The 16,100-nt window shown below is 43.6% G+C and overlaps 1 protein-coding gene across 8 annotated transcripts in view; it reads right to left on the reverse strand.

Annotated features, from left to right (window-relative positions):
* The window catches only part of slmapa (sarcolemma associated protein a), a 33,850-nt gene extending 18,873 nt beyond the window's left edge, over window positions 1-14,977 (reverse strand). For 7 of the 8 annotated variants that reach the window (XM_086040265.1, XM_086040263.1, XM_086040264.1 and 4 more), the window contains exons 1-4: window positions 13,510-14,976; window positions 3,519-3,666; window positions 2,205-2,277; window positions 346-382 (exon numbers count right to left, since the gene is read on the reverse strand). In XM_086040265.1, coding sequence (XP_085896391.1) covers window positions 346-382; window positions 2,205-2,277; window positions 3,519-3,666; window positions 13,510-13,707 — 456 coding nt within the window. In that variant the 5' untranslated portion in view covers window positions 13,708-14,976. Of the gene's footprint in view, window positions 1-345; window positions 383-2,204; window positions 2,278-3,518; window positions 3,667-13,509 lie in introns of all 8 variants that reach the window. The other variant, XM_086040261.1, reaches the window with a different exon arrangement.
* Window positions 14,978-16,100: the final 1,123 nt, after the last annotated feature.

The raw sequence follows: 16,100 nt of genomic DNA on the forward strand, positions 1-16,100 counted from the left end.
AAATGTAGTCACACGTGCTACATTCCTCAGACAGGTTACGCTGGGGCCCTGTTGTTCTGATGGTTGGAAGACACAGAACAGAACACCTCAGGCTGGACAAAAACTCTTCACGGTACATTTTAAGAGGACATGGTCTGCACACACTCACTCAACCCACTCATGGAAATATGTGGCGGGAGAGACTGGCAGCAATCCACACATTCCTCACATCAGCTGACCACTCCGCTCACTGTGTGTGTGCGCGTGCGCGTCAGTGAGGCGCACACACACTCACACAAGGGTGAGTGAGAGAACTCATGGTCAAGTGTGTGGCAGCACCACACAACAAGCACATTGCGCCCTTACCTTGTCTACAGGGAGCGGCAGCGGAGCCTGGATTACACTGCAAAGACAGAGGAGCACATTTGGTGGAAATAGAATGGAGGAGAAGACGCACGGAAATAATGACAATATATGATTTTTATTTAAAAAAAACAAAAACAAATGCACATTACCAGCAATGGAAAAGATGGTAAATGTGATGAGAAATACAGAGCAGGAAATATCATAAAATGTCGCAGCCACATAAGGGAAGTGGCACGCGTGCATGCGTCCTGGCTGCTCAGTACAATATGGCTACGGTAGTTTTGAAAGGATTAATCGAAAAACTAATCATTACATTACAAAAAATCTCTGCCTTGAAGCTTTCCAGTCATAATTGTTTTCATCCAGACCACACCAACCAGCGGTTGGGGGGTGCGGGGGGAGTATGGAACAGGTGACTGCGCAACACAAGAGGCATCTGTTAATGTGTAACTCGCAACATACACCTCCTGAAACAATTATGAGGAAATACAACAATCTGGTCTCTGGCTCACTTACATTAAATTGGATTTGAAAGTAAAAATCAGAAGCGGTTCAATGAGGCGACGGCATTATCAGCTGATAAAGACTCAATACCAAAAACTCTGTGGGTATAGATACAGCACTTCAAACCTTGAACCTTATCATCCCAAAGTACAAGCCAAATAGAAATCCTTCAAGTGCTGGTTCGGGTTGTGGACGGCGGTTACCTGTGTTGTCTTCCTGCTGCATTCGACGGATCGCAAACCGACGCGGGGCAGAGTTCAAATTTCACGCTCTCTATCTACGCCCGACCCGCTCGCTGAGATTTCTTACTTGATTTTCCGAGCAGCCGATCCCTCACATAAACTTTCTCTCCTTATACACTCTCCGAAGCACCTCTGCCAGCTGCAAAACAAACTGATGGTCTTCCTTGAACTTGTGCTAGCTCCACCCCTCTAGATGAGCAGTGCAAGGAAACAAGCGCACCTTATAACTGCAGCTAACTTGGGAGCAGGGGGGAAAAAAGGAGACCGAATAACTCATCAGGAGATAAAGGAGGCGGGGTGCCTCCAGTGGACTCTCCACACTTGGGAGCAAGTGTTGTGGAAAAACATTATAAAACATTTTTTTTTTAAAAACAACAACTGAAAACAACAAGAATCACCGCAGCTATAAGTAAAACAAATCTCTTATTGTTTGACTGAACTTTGTGTTTTATATATCTAAGATAGAGCTGGACGACTAAGCGATTTGCTCAAGATGATTTTTGTTTCCTTTTTTAGCACCTTCAGACTTCAGATCGTGCCACTTCTGACACAGCACAGCAGCAGACAGAGATGAGCTCGTTTACAAAAGCACAGTAATGTTACCACCTCAGCAACTTTTCCAACCCCACTCGCGACTATTTTTCAAAAAATGCCAAATAAATATACAATATGTTCCGAATCATTTTCACATTTTTTGCATATGACAAGAAAGGAGCCCAGTAGAAGGAAATCACAGAGTCACGAGCGATCAGTTGAGCCATGCAATTTGATGGCTCGTCTTATATTAAATTAGTGAGGAACTAAAATGTTAATTTTTTAAGAATTGTCTTTGGGTCGATACTTTAACAAAAGGAAGCAAATCCAAGAGGAAAGACTTACTTTTACATTACATGTAACATTCGTATTATTGCTGTGGAAGTTGAGTCAGGTAAATGATGGAGTAAAAACTTACTGGATAAATAAAGGAATTCCCAGAAGGGGAAAAACAGAGCAAAAAATGATGTTGCATAATGTCATTGTCATCTGCCTTTTCACGGAAGCAAAGCGTAGGCGAATCGTTCAAATTCAGCAATCAGATTTTTGTCAAGCGACTTCGATCAGTCTTGTACTCACTCGCTCCGTCTGCGCGCCTCCATCCCATCAGGCAGGAAGAGTTTGATTGTTGACACGATGCAGCCATGTGTGACTGGAGACACACAACAGCAACACAATTTTTAAAACGTAACACAGGCGCACACAAAAACACCGCCATTTATCACAACAGTATGGCGGCTATCTGGCACAGCTACGCTAAGAGTCTTCTAGCTTCATTCAGTGCTCCTCCTTCTTGACCACAGTGTCATGGCACATTCGGGTATTGTGAATGATCAAGTGTGCTGCAGGAAATTATCCAATTTCACCTAATTGCTGCGGGAATTTTGAATGAGAAAAAATAATGTATCTTTGTTCATCGATCTAAACCTGCAACCTATAGTGACAGCAGGCAAAACAAGTAACTGCTCAAAGTAGAAGGTGCAACTGACTTGTGAATCCGCCCGTCAGCATTCATACAACAGAATAATCGCTTTTGCGTTCAGCTCAACAGACAAATCTCACAAAGTGTATTTGTGAGTAGATTGAGATGAAATCAACATTATTTCAGTGCACGTGTATAGTTCTAATGGTAGGCCGTGTGATTTTCCTGAAATAAAGAAGAAACACTGCGCTAATACAAAAACAGGAAGTAGACCGTTTCGACACTTTTTGCTTCAATTCAATAGACATTGTGGTGCTGCTTCTGGTGCACGCACATTGGCCACCTAGGGGCAATAGAATACTGAATATGGTAAAAAACACATAGAGAAGGCCTGAGCTTCTCACTGGACAGAGGATAAAGAATATATGCCTAATGATAAAGAGTATATGCTGTGAGTATTATACATTTGGTGTACATTTTTCACTAGCGATTAGTACTATTGTCAGAGAGTTGTGAGGTTTCGGATTCAAATCTGGCAGCTCCGTGTTTGCATTTTCATTTTACAATCCAAAAACATACATTCCATTTCAACTCAATTTCCTATATCCCCTTTCATACCTTCTTTGTGAGCACAGTTGACTCCAAATGGTGATGATTCTAGCAGCCATGTAGAATGAGGTCAAAATGCCAGATGAATTTTCACAGCAACTCTAATTTGAAAGGTTTGGTAGTGGAGCTGAAAATCTGACCCAAATGTCCATATTGTGAGCGTGTGTGTGAGCTTTGAGGTGAGCCCCAAGGTGTCCTGAAGGGCAATCCCAAGCCTGATGATTCAAATGCTGCCCGTTTGAATCAGCACATAAAGGCGAGCGAGGTCAAGCTATTAGCTCTGCCCCGATGGAGCAAACTTTGGCTCTCACTGTCAGTCAAAGCTGAGCATTACATTTCTCTGCGGCCTAACATGCGCGTACCTTTGCGTGTGTTCTCCGTGACGTCCACGCCGAACTGGATGATGTCGCCCGAGAGGACCTCGCAGGGCGGACTCTCCTCCGAGCCCCGACTCAACCGCTGGCTGTTAATGAAGGTGCCATTGCTGCTTTTGGTGTCCTGCAGGTAGAACTGACAATGAAAAAAAAAAAAAAAAAATCTATGATTAGTTGGGCACCCACTTACAAAATTGTGATGGCAATAATATGTGGAAATACAGAAATATGTACTGACTGAGATCATGCGCTTGGGCAGTATTTTCTAACCACTGTGCCAAAACTAGGGCGGAGTGCTTTTTAAGAATAATAATAATAAGAATTTGCCATTTAGTATATGATCATTTTTTCAAGGTTCGATTTCCATGTATATTTTTTAAAAACACAAGCAATAAATCAATCTGTATTACAATAAACTATCAGCTTTAGTTATTATTCATAATTGTTTTGGTTTTATAGGGTAGGCTGATACTAAAAGGTAAATCAACCCTAAATTCATAACGACAGGTCTCAACTTTGATTAGAATCGTAAACAACAACATCCACTCGATGACAGAAGGTGCAACTAGCCCGTGTATGCACCTGTTGCCATTCTCACAGCAGAATAATAGCTTTGCGTTAGGCTAAACCGACGCACAATTCACACTGAGATCATTATTTCAGTATAAAAAGTACTTTTTGTGACTAATCTGACTAAATATGGGATACAAAGCACTGAAGGGGCATCAAATCAGTTCCAAATGAAAATGAACAGTTGCCTTGCCAGGCTTTCTTGTTAGTCGTGTCAATCACCTTGTCAAACTACATCAATGTTCATTGTGCTTAGAAAAAGCAAAGCCCTTTGGGTGTAAGGAAATTTGAAAGCAAGACAGAAGAAAAACTTGCCAAAAACGCAGAGCCTGGACTTTTTCTGCATAGACTTTACTGGTGCAATCGTAGCATTCACTAAATAGAGGTTAACGTTAGCCGGGAGCTAAGGAATTAACAATTTCAAACCGCAGTGTTGCGCCCTAACAAACACACCTCAGCAGTGACGCACAGCTACCCGATCTGATGCAGACCCCCCCCCCAAAAAATGTGGACTTCAATGAGGGAAAAATAGCCCTCCTTAATAACATATTCAGTAATATTTTACATCAATGACATAAATAGAATTAAAAAGAACAGAATAGGTTTTGTCCTGCTGAGTTAATTGAATGGCCATTGTGGTGCTCCTTCAGGAGTGGCCGCCTTGGCCACGTGCGAGCAGTCTAAGACAGACAGACGCATATTCTGTTCAACTGCTCTTTTAGCTCATCAGTGCGGCGCGAATATTAGTCATTCAATGGAGACGATAAAGGATATATGACTGATTGGCTGGCGACCAGTCGAGGGCGCACTCCACCTCTCGCCCAAAGTCACCCACAACCTTATTGAGCAAAGGCGCTAAAGAAAATGGATGGGTGGAGAGTCTCTCAAACTGTTCTGAACTCCTGTTTCCTTGCCTGTTTTTGCATTGAGCAAGTTGTCGTAGTGTGGATGTCGCTCAACTTCACACAGTGGACATGTTTTCTTTGAGACAGCAAACTGTACACGTGAATGATGATGAGAGGTGTGAATCAAGTTTGGAACCGAATAATAAACGTTTATGTCAATCATGTGGGAATGCCTCATGTTTTCAGCATGGTGATCATTTATGACCGCCAATTTGCACTGCTGTAAACATCGCGCCGATGCAGGCTTACACAACAATGGAAACCACACAGCCGCGGCTCTCCTCAAACAGGAACGACGGCACAACATGAGCTAAAACGCCGAGAACACCGACGACGACGACGACGACAACAACAACAACAACTCATTCGTTCATTCATCCCTTCCTTCATTCATTCGCACGTCGGTCAGCAACAGCACATGAATGCTAAGCACGTACTTACAGAGGCAAGTAAACACATAAGACGACGCGCACAGGTTACTGGACACACAAACACACACTGCACGTTGAGATGTAATTGGTGGTGGTGGTGTTCCCCGGGAGGTGAGGGGTTGGGGGGGGTTGTCAGCTCTTCATTGTGACTGAAAACAAGACAGCGTTGATCTACCGGAGACGCATCACAGAGAGGAGGGAGAATTTCACTGATCTCACCATTCATCAGACTGCAGTGTGCCCACCCGCAGCACGCACACACATACACATGCACGCACACACACATACACTTACCTCTTGTCCCCATGGTAACCTGGAGACAAGAAGGAGGGACCTAACTTTGCAGGGGTGGGCAGTTCCAGTCCTCGAGGGCCGGGATCCTGAATGTTTTGTATGTCACCCTGCTGCGAACCATCCGATTCAAATGATCAGGATGGTTATCCAGCTTCTGCGGACCTTGCTGTTGAGATGATCATTTGAATCAGGTGTGTTGCAACAGGGAGAGATGGAAACAGGCAGGACCCCCGGCCCTCAAGGACTGGAATTGCTGCTTTTAGAGCTTTCCACCCAGCAAAGCCTCACACACATTATGCGTCAGAAACATTCACGTAGTATACAGATTCATGTGTTGTGCCTAGCGCACACACGCGCGCAAGCGGGCATCCGTTTGTAAACACTCATCTTTTAAACATATCGCCCATTTTCTATTAATCTCATCCTGTCCGGACTGAGGATGGAGAGGCGGTTGAAACGCGCGCACTTGCGACATTATCTCTACAGTCTCCATTTGGCTGTGGGAGTTTGTGTAATATTTGTAACTCTGAATGTGTGTGGCTTTAAAAGGCGGGGCCTGGTCTGGTAAGTGACGTAGAAGTCGGTCAATGAGTTTGGGGTGTTGGCTGTTGTGAGCTCAGGTTAGCAGCTGGCTGTTAACTGGCTAACCGTTAGCCAGTCTGCGCGCTAATTAGCTAACCTGTTTACATGACCTTGTGTGGGCAACTGCAAACGTGCTGTTAGGTAAGCCAGGTCTGCACATTGCATTTTGTCATTTTTGAGTGTGAAAACTTTCTCTGTCTGACTGTCACACGCTCCTTCCGCCATCTTAATTCTACGTGAGTCTGCAGTAATTAGTCTGTGTGGAAAAATTCTTACTGCAAAAGTTTCAAGGCAATCATTCTGCTTCAACTTTTTGCTAATCGCAACATTTTAGTGATTTGAATAATCGTCGCAAGCCTACATCGAAGACTACCATTATCAGCAACTTCATTGAACCAAACTTGGCTTGGTAACACTAAAGACAATTTTCAGTACCGCTGTAATACTGCGTGGAATGTCAATGTGAAAATGAAGTGGACAGCTTCTTATTTCTGCTCTCATGAATGCATCACTTGTCAACCCTGACTGGCATATTTCATCCCCACAGCTGCCAGATTTCTACACCCACTCTTGGGACATTTCTCTGGGATACTACAGATGACCTATTTTCTTTCCTCCACCATTAATGGATGTAAGGACCAAACTCTACAAATCATCGCATTTCAAGGTCTTTTTTATGGGGTCCTAATGAGGAACAGACTAATACATAGAGGCTCCTTTATGACAAATCACTGCTTGACTTCTTCAGATGTCCAATCAGATCACGGCTGCATGTCGTCCACTTTCAAACACCAGAACAAGAGCAAGTGGAAAATCTCAGGGCTGGTGTCATATATGTGGCCGCACCTGAAGCCTGAGGCAATCTTGTGACTCATCAACTGGAGGGTGTGTTGGTGATTTAAATACACACCTTAAACTTCTTGTGTGTGCTGAAAATGTCCGGGAACAAAAGAAAAAAACATGGCGGCGCATCTCAAACCCAGGACAAATTGTAAACAAAAAGTTTGGCAGCTTATCCAGCTTCGGCGATTTTTTTTCCCCTCAGGTGTCCCCATTTTTTATATTATCAATGTTAAAGTATAAACAGCATGACAACCCTTGAAAAAAAAAATGTCCATGTTTTCAGTACAAGTAAGCACACGTTGGCCTGGTATTTACATGCCAACAAACTGATAACACTCACCATTCATTCATTCATTCATTCACAAGCTGCTTATCTTCTATATTTTCCCAACATTCCTCTCTCACACGACAAAAACATGCAGGACTTAACTCGAAACCGGCGTAAGTGGCGAGGAAACTGGGCAAACCGATGTCGAAATTGAGCGATGGCTCCCCGCCATGTGCTCGACTGCACCAGGAAGTGAGAACAATTCTATGAAACGAGCTGGAGAGGTGCACATTGGCGGAGCTCGGAATCAATGCTAAATAGGCTGTCACTTGTAGAGTGCTTTTCTACCTTTGCTACTCAAAGCGCTTCACACTGCACCTCATCTACCTACTGACGACACGGCATCAAAAATGCCGATCGAAAGATGAATATATGCAGGCAGCCGACATTGCAAGACATTCTTTTCAATGTTAAAAGCGACAAAGAGTTTGGCATCAGATTATGAAAATAACAATGACTCTTGAGAGCATGCTGCTTATATCTACTTCTTTTCTCCGGTGGCTGTCTGACACGACAGGGGTGGAGAGGCGGGGCGGGGCGGCGCCGTCGATTCAAAGGATTACACGATTCTTTGAGGAGTGTTTCCCCCTTTGGATTGACTGGGCCAAACCAGAGGTAAGGGCTTTTTGGCAGTGACTTTTATCACTGGGTTTGCGCAAAAACAACTCTCAGCATGTATTGGGGTGTTGTACGATATGGTGTGTCTCCTTTCGTGGTCTTCCACCCTTCCATATCCGCCCAAAAATATGCATCTAGAGATCGAAGTTAACACATAGTGACACACGCGCACGCATGAATGAGCCTGTATATAGCACAATGTTCATACATTTTTTGCAAATTGTAAAGATACTTGAACATTGTTTTTTTGCCATCAAAATTGCTTTTTTAGAATTGTTTTGCTTTTTGATATGCAAAGTACTGCTCATATATCAGAGTTGTCATAAAAGCAAAAAAATATTGGTGTCAAAGTTGAAGTTTTACTTGAAATAAGTCTTTTCACAAAACCCTCGATTTCTCTTTTTTTTCTCCCCAGAAACAGGATTTTCAGTGAAATTTGCCAATGTTCGACTGCAGATTACTTAAGACAAATGCTAGAAATAAACTTTTTTTTCTGATGAAAGAAGAGAGTCCTATCTTTCTTTTGGTAGGTCCCATGTCTATATAGCCATAAAACACAACCTTCAAAGATGGGTCAAAATTGTGGAAAAAGGCTGGCACTCAGGGGCTTAGCTGCGCTGCGAATGGCTGCCTGGCATTTCATGAGTTAAGTGAACTTCCACGTTTCTCATTTTCAGCCATTAGTGACGTGCGTATGTGCCTGGACAAGTGCAAAGTGAATTTGTCCAAAGTACAAGCGCGTGGAAAAAGTTCATGTGGCGCAAAGGATCAAGGCTCCGGCAGCAAGGGAATATTTTACATTTACGAGGCATAAACAAAAGGATTATGTCCTTATGGATAAATGTTGCTTGAAGATGTCACGACCCAGTGATTACGACTCGTCCTCTAGGAGGATAAAGCTGGCGTGATCCAGTCATCTGGCACTTGGACGAGCGAGTGACGCTGGTGGTCCTCAATCTGCTTTAATCTGATACAGATCTGCCTGAGCGGAAGACCGAGTGGCATAGTAGCAGGCTTCGGTGTCTTGAAAGCATCCTTTAGATTAGGTCTTCTTAATCATTTGGAGTCAAGGGAGCACTTGGAGGAAAAAATGTTTTTCAAGGATCCCTCATAATGAAAGATAAAAATCACTACCATGTGCAACCCAAAACAACAAACAATACTATGGAATTTGATTTTTACTTTTTAAGCGAGCTGGAAATGCTGGGCACATGCAGGGACGTCAGATTTATGTGATACCTCACAATCATATCCGAGCTTTTAATTGGCTTCAAGCTAAGGTTGGCAGAAGTCATTGGTTTAGTTTGTTTAGTTTATTTGCGCGGTGCACACCCCTGATGTAGATATGCGCTTATTTTAAAATGATACAACAATTTATTTCCAATCATTTTGACGCCCAAGTTACAGTTGACAGGGCCCCGTTTGGGAACCCCCGATGGGGTTCTTCTCGAGGCGACATGGCCACCTCCTCCTGCACTTCCCGGACCGAGGTCCCAGGACCTGGCAAGAGGCAGCTGGATGCTGCTTAAATAAGACGACACTTGATGATCTAAAAGAGGCCCTTGGGACATGCGTGCCACCAGCTGTGCTCCACTCGGTCAGGTCCAGCTTCCGTCACGGGGAAGTTGGCCGGGTCGTCACTAGTAATACTTCAAACGGACTGTATGCTTGTTGGGATTTTGCATCATGTTTGGAATGGGATGAATGAGGTTTTGTTGAACGCTAAACTATCGTTTCCCAACGGAGAATGTACATCACAACATGGCAGTAACCGACCAGGGGTGCTAGTGCAAAAATCAAAAGACTTTGATTAATCAAGATGAATCTTTTGTTGAACAAAGCAGCAACAAGACCGTTTACAGTACTGTACATGTAAAAGCCAGAATTGATATGCCTTTTTTCACGATAAACAGTATTGACACAAAATATGGTTGGAACAAAGTAGACCTGGCATTTTTGCGCTTCAGAGGTAATATGAGAGCCCAAACACAGACGATGCTGTTCATAGGAAAATTTGCAGGAGGATGTAACATATTTTCATTCAGATTATTCAGTCCTGAACATTAATCCCTGTACTAAATTCCCACACTGGAAATATTAGATACTGAAAGTAGTAGAAAGTGTAACTGCCAAACAATTACTACCTAAACCACAAAAGTAAATGCTTGAGGTAACCGTTTTGCAGGATATCTGTGGAAAAGAGTCTAACAGTGGTGAGGAGCATCGGAAAGGTTTGCTGTCGTGCTCATTACAGTTGGGCATTTTTTGCCTCTTTTGCTTACAGAAAAAGCAAACAGCAGTGATATCATTCAAAACAAGTTTGGCTGTTTATTTTCTCCTTATGGGATTCATTTTCATGATCATTTTAAAAAATAATGTCCTGACAAATAATCAAATTTATAAAAATCTATTAAACAAGCAACACAGTTACTCATTGGCCTTTGGTGACTGCTTTACTGCAGGGCTAGACACTCTCTCCCCCCGCCCCCACTCAGATTTTAAACAGCACAAGAACACTCATTTAAATTTCTCCTCAAGGGCAACACCGAATTAAAACTATCGATTATTTGAGAAGCAATTGTTAAAGGTTTCGCCGTAAACGCTCAAGGAATGCCTGACGCTTGACATGACTTTCATGACATGGTTCAAATGGCACACACTAGCAAGTCAGGTTTGGCTGTCAAACACTCCTACCTCGTAATATCGGCAGCTGTCGGATGAACACAAAGTGCAAGTGTGGCTGACGTTATCAAACTCTCATGGTCACAGTCATGTGACCCCAAAAAAAACAGGTTCTCAATGCAAGAGGAAGCTACGGTTATTGAGCAAAAACACCGCTACCCAATTTCCGTGTAGTGATCCCAGTGTCCAGTAACTACACTTCATAAAACCATTGTGCTTAGATCAAATACCCTGCTATTTTTCTTTATTTGAATTCATTTATGAAAATGCATTTCGATATATTTTTAAATGGCGAAACTACATTTGCGGTATTATGAGTAAATTGGTTTATAAGTGTGGTTATGGAATGAATCATAGATCAAGATGTATACAAATGAACCTAAAGAACAATAATTAACCAATAGTCACTCCACATCCTGTATTAACAATTAGAAATGAAAGGCTTTGCTGTATTATTTGTTGGCGTTTGTGGCGCACATCACCCGTCGAGGTGTTGTGATTTTTGCTCGAGTTGTATTTGTTCTTTTGCAACACTCAATGAGCCAAACAAATTCAATCAAATTAGAGAGAGAATATTATCCCGAAAAGGTTGTTGTGGAATGTGTATGTGGAAAACGGCCATTTCCAAGTGTCCGCATGCCTTACAGTTGGTCTAAGCCTGTGAATCCCTCAGCCTGCTGAACCTGTTCTGTGGCGGAGTGACAACAGATGCTCCACACGAGCGCCCGCACAGATTACACGTCTGCTTCGGACCTCCCGTGGGAGGATTTTAGGAAGAAGAAGAAGAAAAAACAAAAAAAACACACACACACACACACACACACACACACACACACACACACACACACACACACACACTTTAATTCGCAAATGAAGATTAAGCCTTGCTACAATGGTGAGCTTTGTCGGATCTACTAGACTTCACACAGACCTAATGGCTGGGTCGGACTGGCATATATCTTGCATTTTATACAAAATCGGTGATGTCATAATTTGGGGGTCATGCAAGTCAACATTTGCGACACCGTTCAACTGTGAATCAAATTTCAAATCGCAAGAAAATAGTGGCCGACTGTCAGCCACTCATGAAAAACAGTTGCAGAAGCCCGCACACCGTGCAACAGTTTAGTTGCGTTCGGTGCCGTCGCTTGGTGTGCGGCGGGCCAATCGGGGCGAGACGCTTATATGTCGGGTGTTAAAGTGAACGTCACAATCCTGTCACGGTGTTGCAGAATTCCCTTACACACAGGCCGCGTCTCACCTCTATTACGGCACCGGAAAAGGACAGCAAGACCAAAAGAGGCAGCAAAATTCCAGCTGCTGCAAGCGGTGTAAGTAGGGCTACAGCGATGACATGTATTCCGCCAGTATGAGGTGTACTTTGTTAAAAATGGGTCGGCGCAGCCCACTTTGGCCACAGGATTAATGACTCGCAGGTACTTTGTCAAGCGGGCACGACTTGAGTAGCAAATATTTTGGCACGCCAGTACATAAATCCCAAGCCGTTCCAGGCCTTCTTTCCTACGGCTGGGTAATAATGAGGAAAACAGCATGCGTGTCTTTATTTAACACACCGTCCCTTGGGTGCGAGGGACATTTCCTGTGCTGGTTTGAGATTATTTATTACCTTCCAGAACACAACGGTGGATTTGTCTCTGCCGCAGGACCGCATGACGGACGAGTGCCCTTATAATAACCCAATTTGCTCCGCTTGAATCAAAAGTTCACACTCAGGGGGAAGTCTGCCCAAGGTGGGCAGGAGGCTATCTTACAGGGGGGAAAAATGAAATAAAAAGCGAGACACGTGTGTGTGTGTGTGTGTGTGTATGTGTGTTAGTGACAGGCCTGCTGGTAATTTAAACATGACTCAAGACCCTGAGCAGGCCATTTGTGGAGTTGCAGCCCGACGACGAGGCAAACGGACAGGCTTGCCGACGGCGGAATTTGCATGTCCTGCATCTAAAGGGTTCTTTCATGAAGGCACTACTTGGTCCCTTGTATGCAGAATCGTGATAGCTTTTCCTGCTTGATGCAGTTCCTTTTGGCCAGTTGTGAACACAGTAATCCGGCCCTGATCATATCAACTGCCCAAATTCAATTCCAAACAATTCAGGACACACAGCCCTTTCAGATATCGTACGGATATGATGGCAACGTGTCAAGTGGAGAGGAGAAGCGGGAGTGCTGTCATGGGTATGTTTGAGTGATACAGCTCCACTGAGAGACAAGCTTTGTGTGTCGAGAGGAGGAGCTAAGTTTAGCCTGGGTTGTTAGTGTAAGTTATGGAGGGTCTTGTAAATGCCCAATTCCAGTGAAATTTTTCCTGTTAATTCTAATTAGCTGTAAATCACTTATTATGATTATTAAGGTGGTTTAAAATGAAATTGGAACTGTTTTGGCATCATAGTTATATAATTTCCAAATCGATAGAGTAACATGGAAGTTAACCATTGGGGCCGTTCTGTTGGTTGAGGAGTTTGTGGCTTGTGGGGAAAATGTGCTTCCAATTACTGTATTTTGTTACTGTTTGTTTCATAAAGCAACTGAATGAGAAACTATATCCATCCTCCCTCTATCAACTCCAACTGTTATGGATTACAATTCATTAACGCTGTTCATTTCATTAACGCTGTTCATTTTCCCACAAACGTGCAGTTGAGATATGTACAATATTTTACTTATTTACCAAACTGAACCATGACTTTTCGGCCGTCGCCTCATCTTACCTTGCCAGTCTTGTGGTCAAACCAGACCAGGGCGTGGTTCCTTGACAGCACCTTGCAGTCGAAGGTGGCGTTATTCTGCGCCGGACGGCAGCGAGCCACCGACCGGCCGATCTTGACGGGCTCGTCCAGGTACACATGCCTCTCCTGGAATGGGTGCGAGTTGGGTCGGCAGGCAAACACGGCAAGCGCTGAAGGCATTGATTTTGGCTTGAGAGTGTTACTCCAACCGGACACGAGGGACAGGTTTTCTTGATCCAGAGTGGCAGGCGTCGTGTTCCAATCCCCCAAACGAATAATCAACCTTATCTGGGGCTTGCGTACAGGCGCTGCGGTTAGTCTCCTGCTTTATTTTGGGATGGGGAGGGGAGGCACTAACTAATAAACATTGTCCATTGTACACGGCTCAGGTAGAAAAATGATGCCCGTCCATGCGCATAACGACACTCGGGTGAGGGGTGCCATGTGTCAGGACTTGCATAACTGAGTACAGAAAAGACAGTCTGGCAAACAGCCCCCCACGTCCATCAAACTATTCCAGTGCTGAAGCAAGGAGAGAGGGAAGGTTCCTGCTGTACGACAAATGTAATCTAGATAACTTTCGTGTGGCGATGATATATTTTATTTGTCTGAGGAAAAGTCAATACAACGTCTAGGCGCCTGTTCTTGCAGTGAAACTGCACACATTCACTCGGTTTTTTTCTTTATGTAAGTAAGGGAGTTAATCTTTGCGATTAGAACTCCTTCTAAAACACAAACCACCAAGCAAAGGGTAGCCAGGGAACGCAGTGCAGTTAAGAGAATTAAGATGTTTACAAGGTAGAGGAGTTAAATTACTTCCGTCCTCCCGTTATGTAACCTCCGTTGGATTTATATATGTAAAAAAGAAGACACTAAATGGTCAGGATTAGCAGTGCAAACTACAGGGGGGATGCTAATTGGCGAGCTCGCCAGTAATAGTAGACAAGCGGACAAGTGAAGCGCTAACGCAGCTAGGCTAGGCGGCTAAGCTAATGAGTGCTCGCCAACTTATCACCCTTGCCCCGCTGGGCTCTCTGCACACCCTTCTCGACCAGCTCGCTTACCAAGTGGGAACCAAATGCCATCTTAGTCGCCCTCACAAGGCGCTAATCCCTGTCGTTGCGCTACTAGCGACGCGGTGAGCTGCTTTAGCTTCGAACAGCTAACCGGCTAAGTGACAGTCCGCGGAAAAAGAAAAACCGGAGGGGACTTTCTTCTTCAGCGCCCCCTACTCGGATCCACGGAAAACCCCCGGCGCGGGCCCACCGAACCGCGCTGTCATGCGCTACCGTAGCTCCGGTTCGCGTCTCCAACTTATTGCCGCTGCCTCGGTGCAGTTTCCTGGTCGGAACGTACAAGTTGTCCTCCTCCGCGAGTCGCGGCCGCCATAGTGTAACCAGAGAGCCGACTACTGGCGGTGCTGCGTTCATGGACACAATGACATCAACTTCTACTTGTGTGCTGACCTCATCAAATCCCGCCATACGTTTGCATACGGGATTAAGTACAAAACGTTTTACAACCAAACACGCGGTGTGAAAAAAATATGTGATAATAATTGTATTAGTAGGTAATAGTTTTTACCTTTTAATATGATACTCTATCATAAAATCAATAAAGGCAAAGTTATAAAACGCAATTCTCAGCCACCGTACAGTTACGGTTACGTTTGTTGTTGTTATATATGATCACAGTAATAGACTTCATATTTACATAACTATGCACATTACATTACTCTTGCGTCAGCGGAATCTTCGCATTTCCAAAGTCATCATTTTTTTCAGGCCACTGTTAGGCCACCATCAAAATGTTATGTTTGTTGAGACATTAAATAACATCATCACAGCGATCAAAAAGTTTTCAAGACTTTGGGAAAGAATGTGTAAAATGAACAGATCCATTGGTTTTGGAAAAACTATTAAATTGACCAAATGTGGACATAGGATGTTATTGGGCCGACGCCAGCAATTGTATGCCGAGTCTACATTTTAACAAAAGCACAGTATAAAACAATACTGTAGGATTTATATAATCATATTTAATCATTTCAATTCCTATTATATGATAAGAAAATCACCAATGTCCGCTGATAGTGTAGTGGTACACACGCCCGAGTTGTGTGCGGGCAGCGTGGGATCGATTCCCGCTCAGTGACAGTGTCTATGTGTGCCCTGCGACTGGCTGGCGACCAGTCCGGGGTGTAGTCTGCCTTCGCCCGTTGACGGCTGGGATAGGCTCCAGCAACTCCCCGCGACCCTGTATAGGATAAGCGGTTTGGAAAATGACATGACATGACATGAAAATCACCAATTGGTTGGCATGTATCGTGGCCACTGTGAAACTGCCAAAACCCATTTGATTGTATTAATATAAAGTTCAATCAATGTAGTTTTAAACTTAGCATGGTTGAAAAAATATTTTATTTAGAAAAAATGTATTGTAAAAGCAGATTACATATAAAACCTTGTGCGTCGTATTTTAAACATTTACATATTAAAAACGTATTATGCATTTGTACTAAACCACAATTTAGAACAATATTTTACAATATTCATATTTATTTTTAGTAATAA

The sequence above is a fragment of the Filicampus tigris genome, chromosome 9 (genome assembly GCF_054856515.1).
Source record: "Filicampus tigris isolate MCC_2025a chromosome 9, RoL_Ftig_1.0, whole genome shotgun sequence".
Taxonomy (NCBI): Eukaryota; Metazoa; Chordata; class Actinopteri; order Syngnathiformes; family Syngnathidae; genus Filicampus; species Filicampus tigris.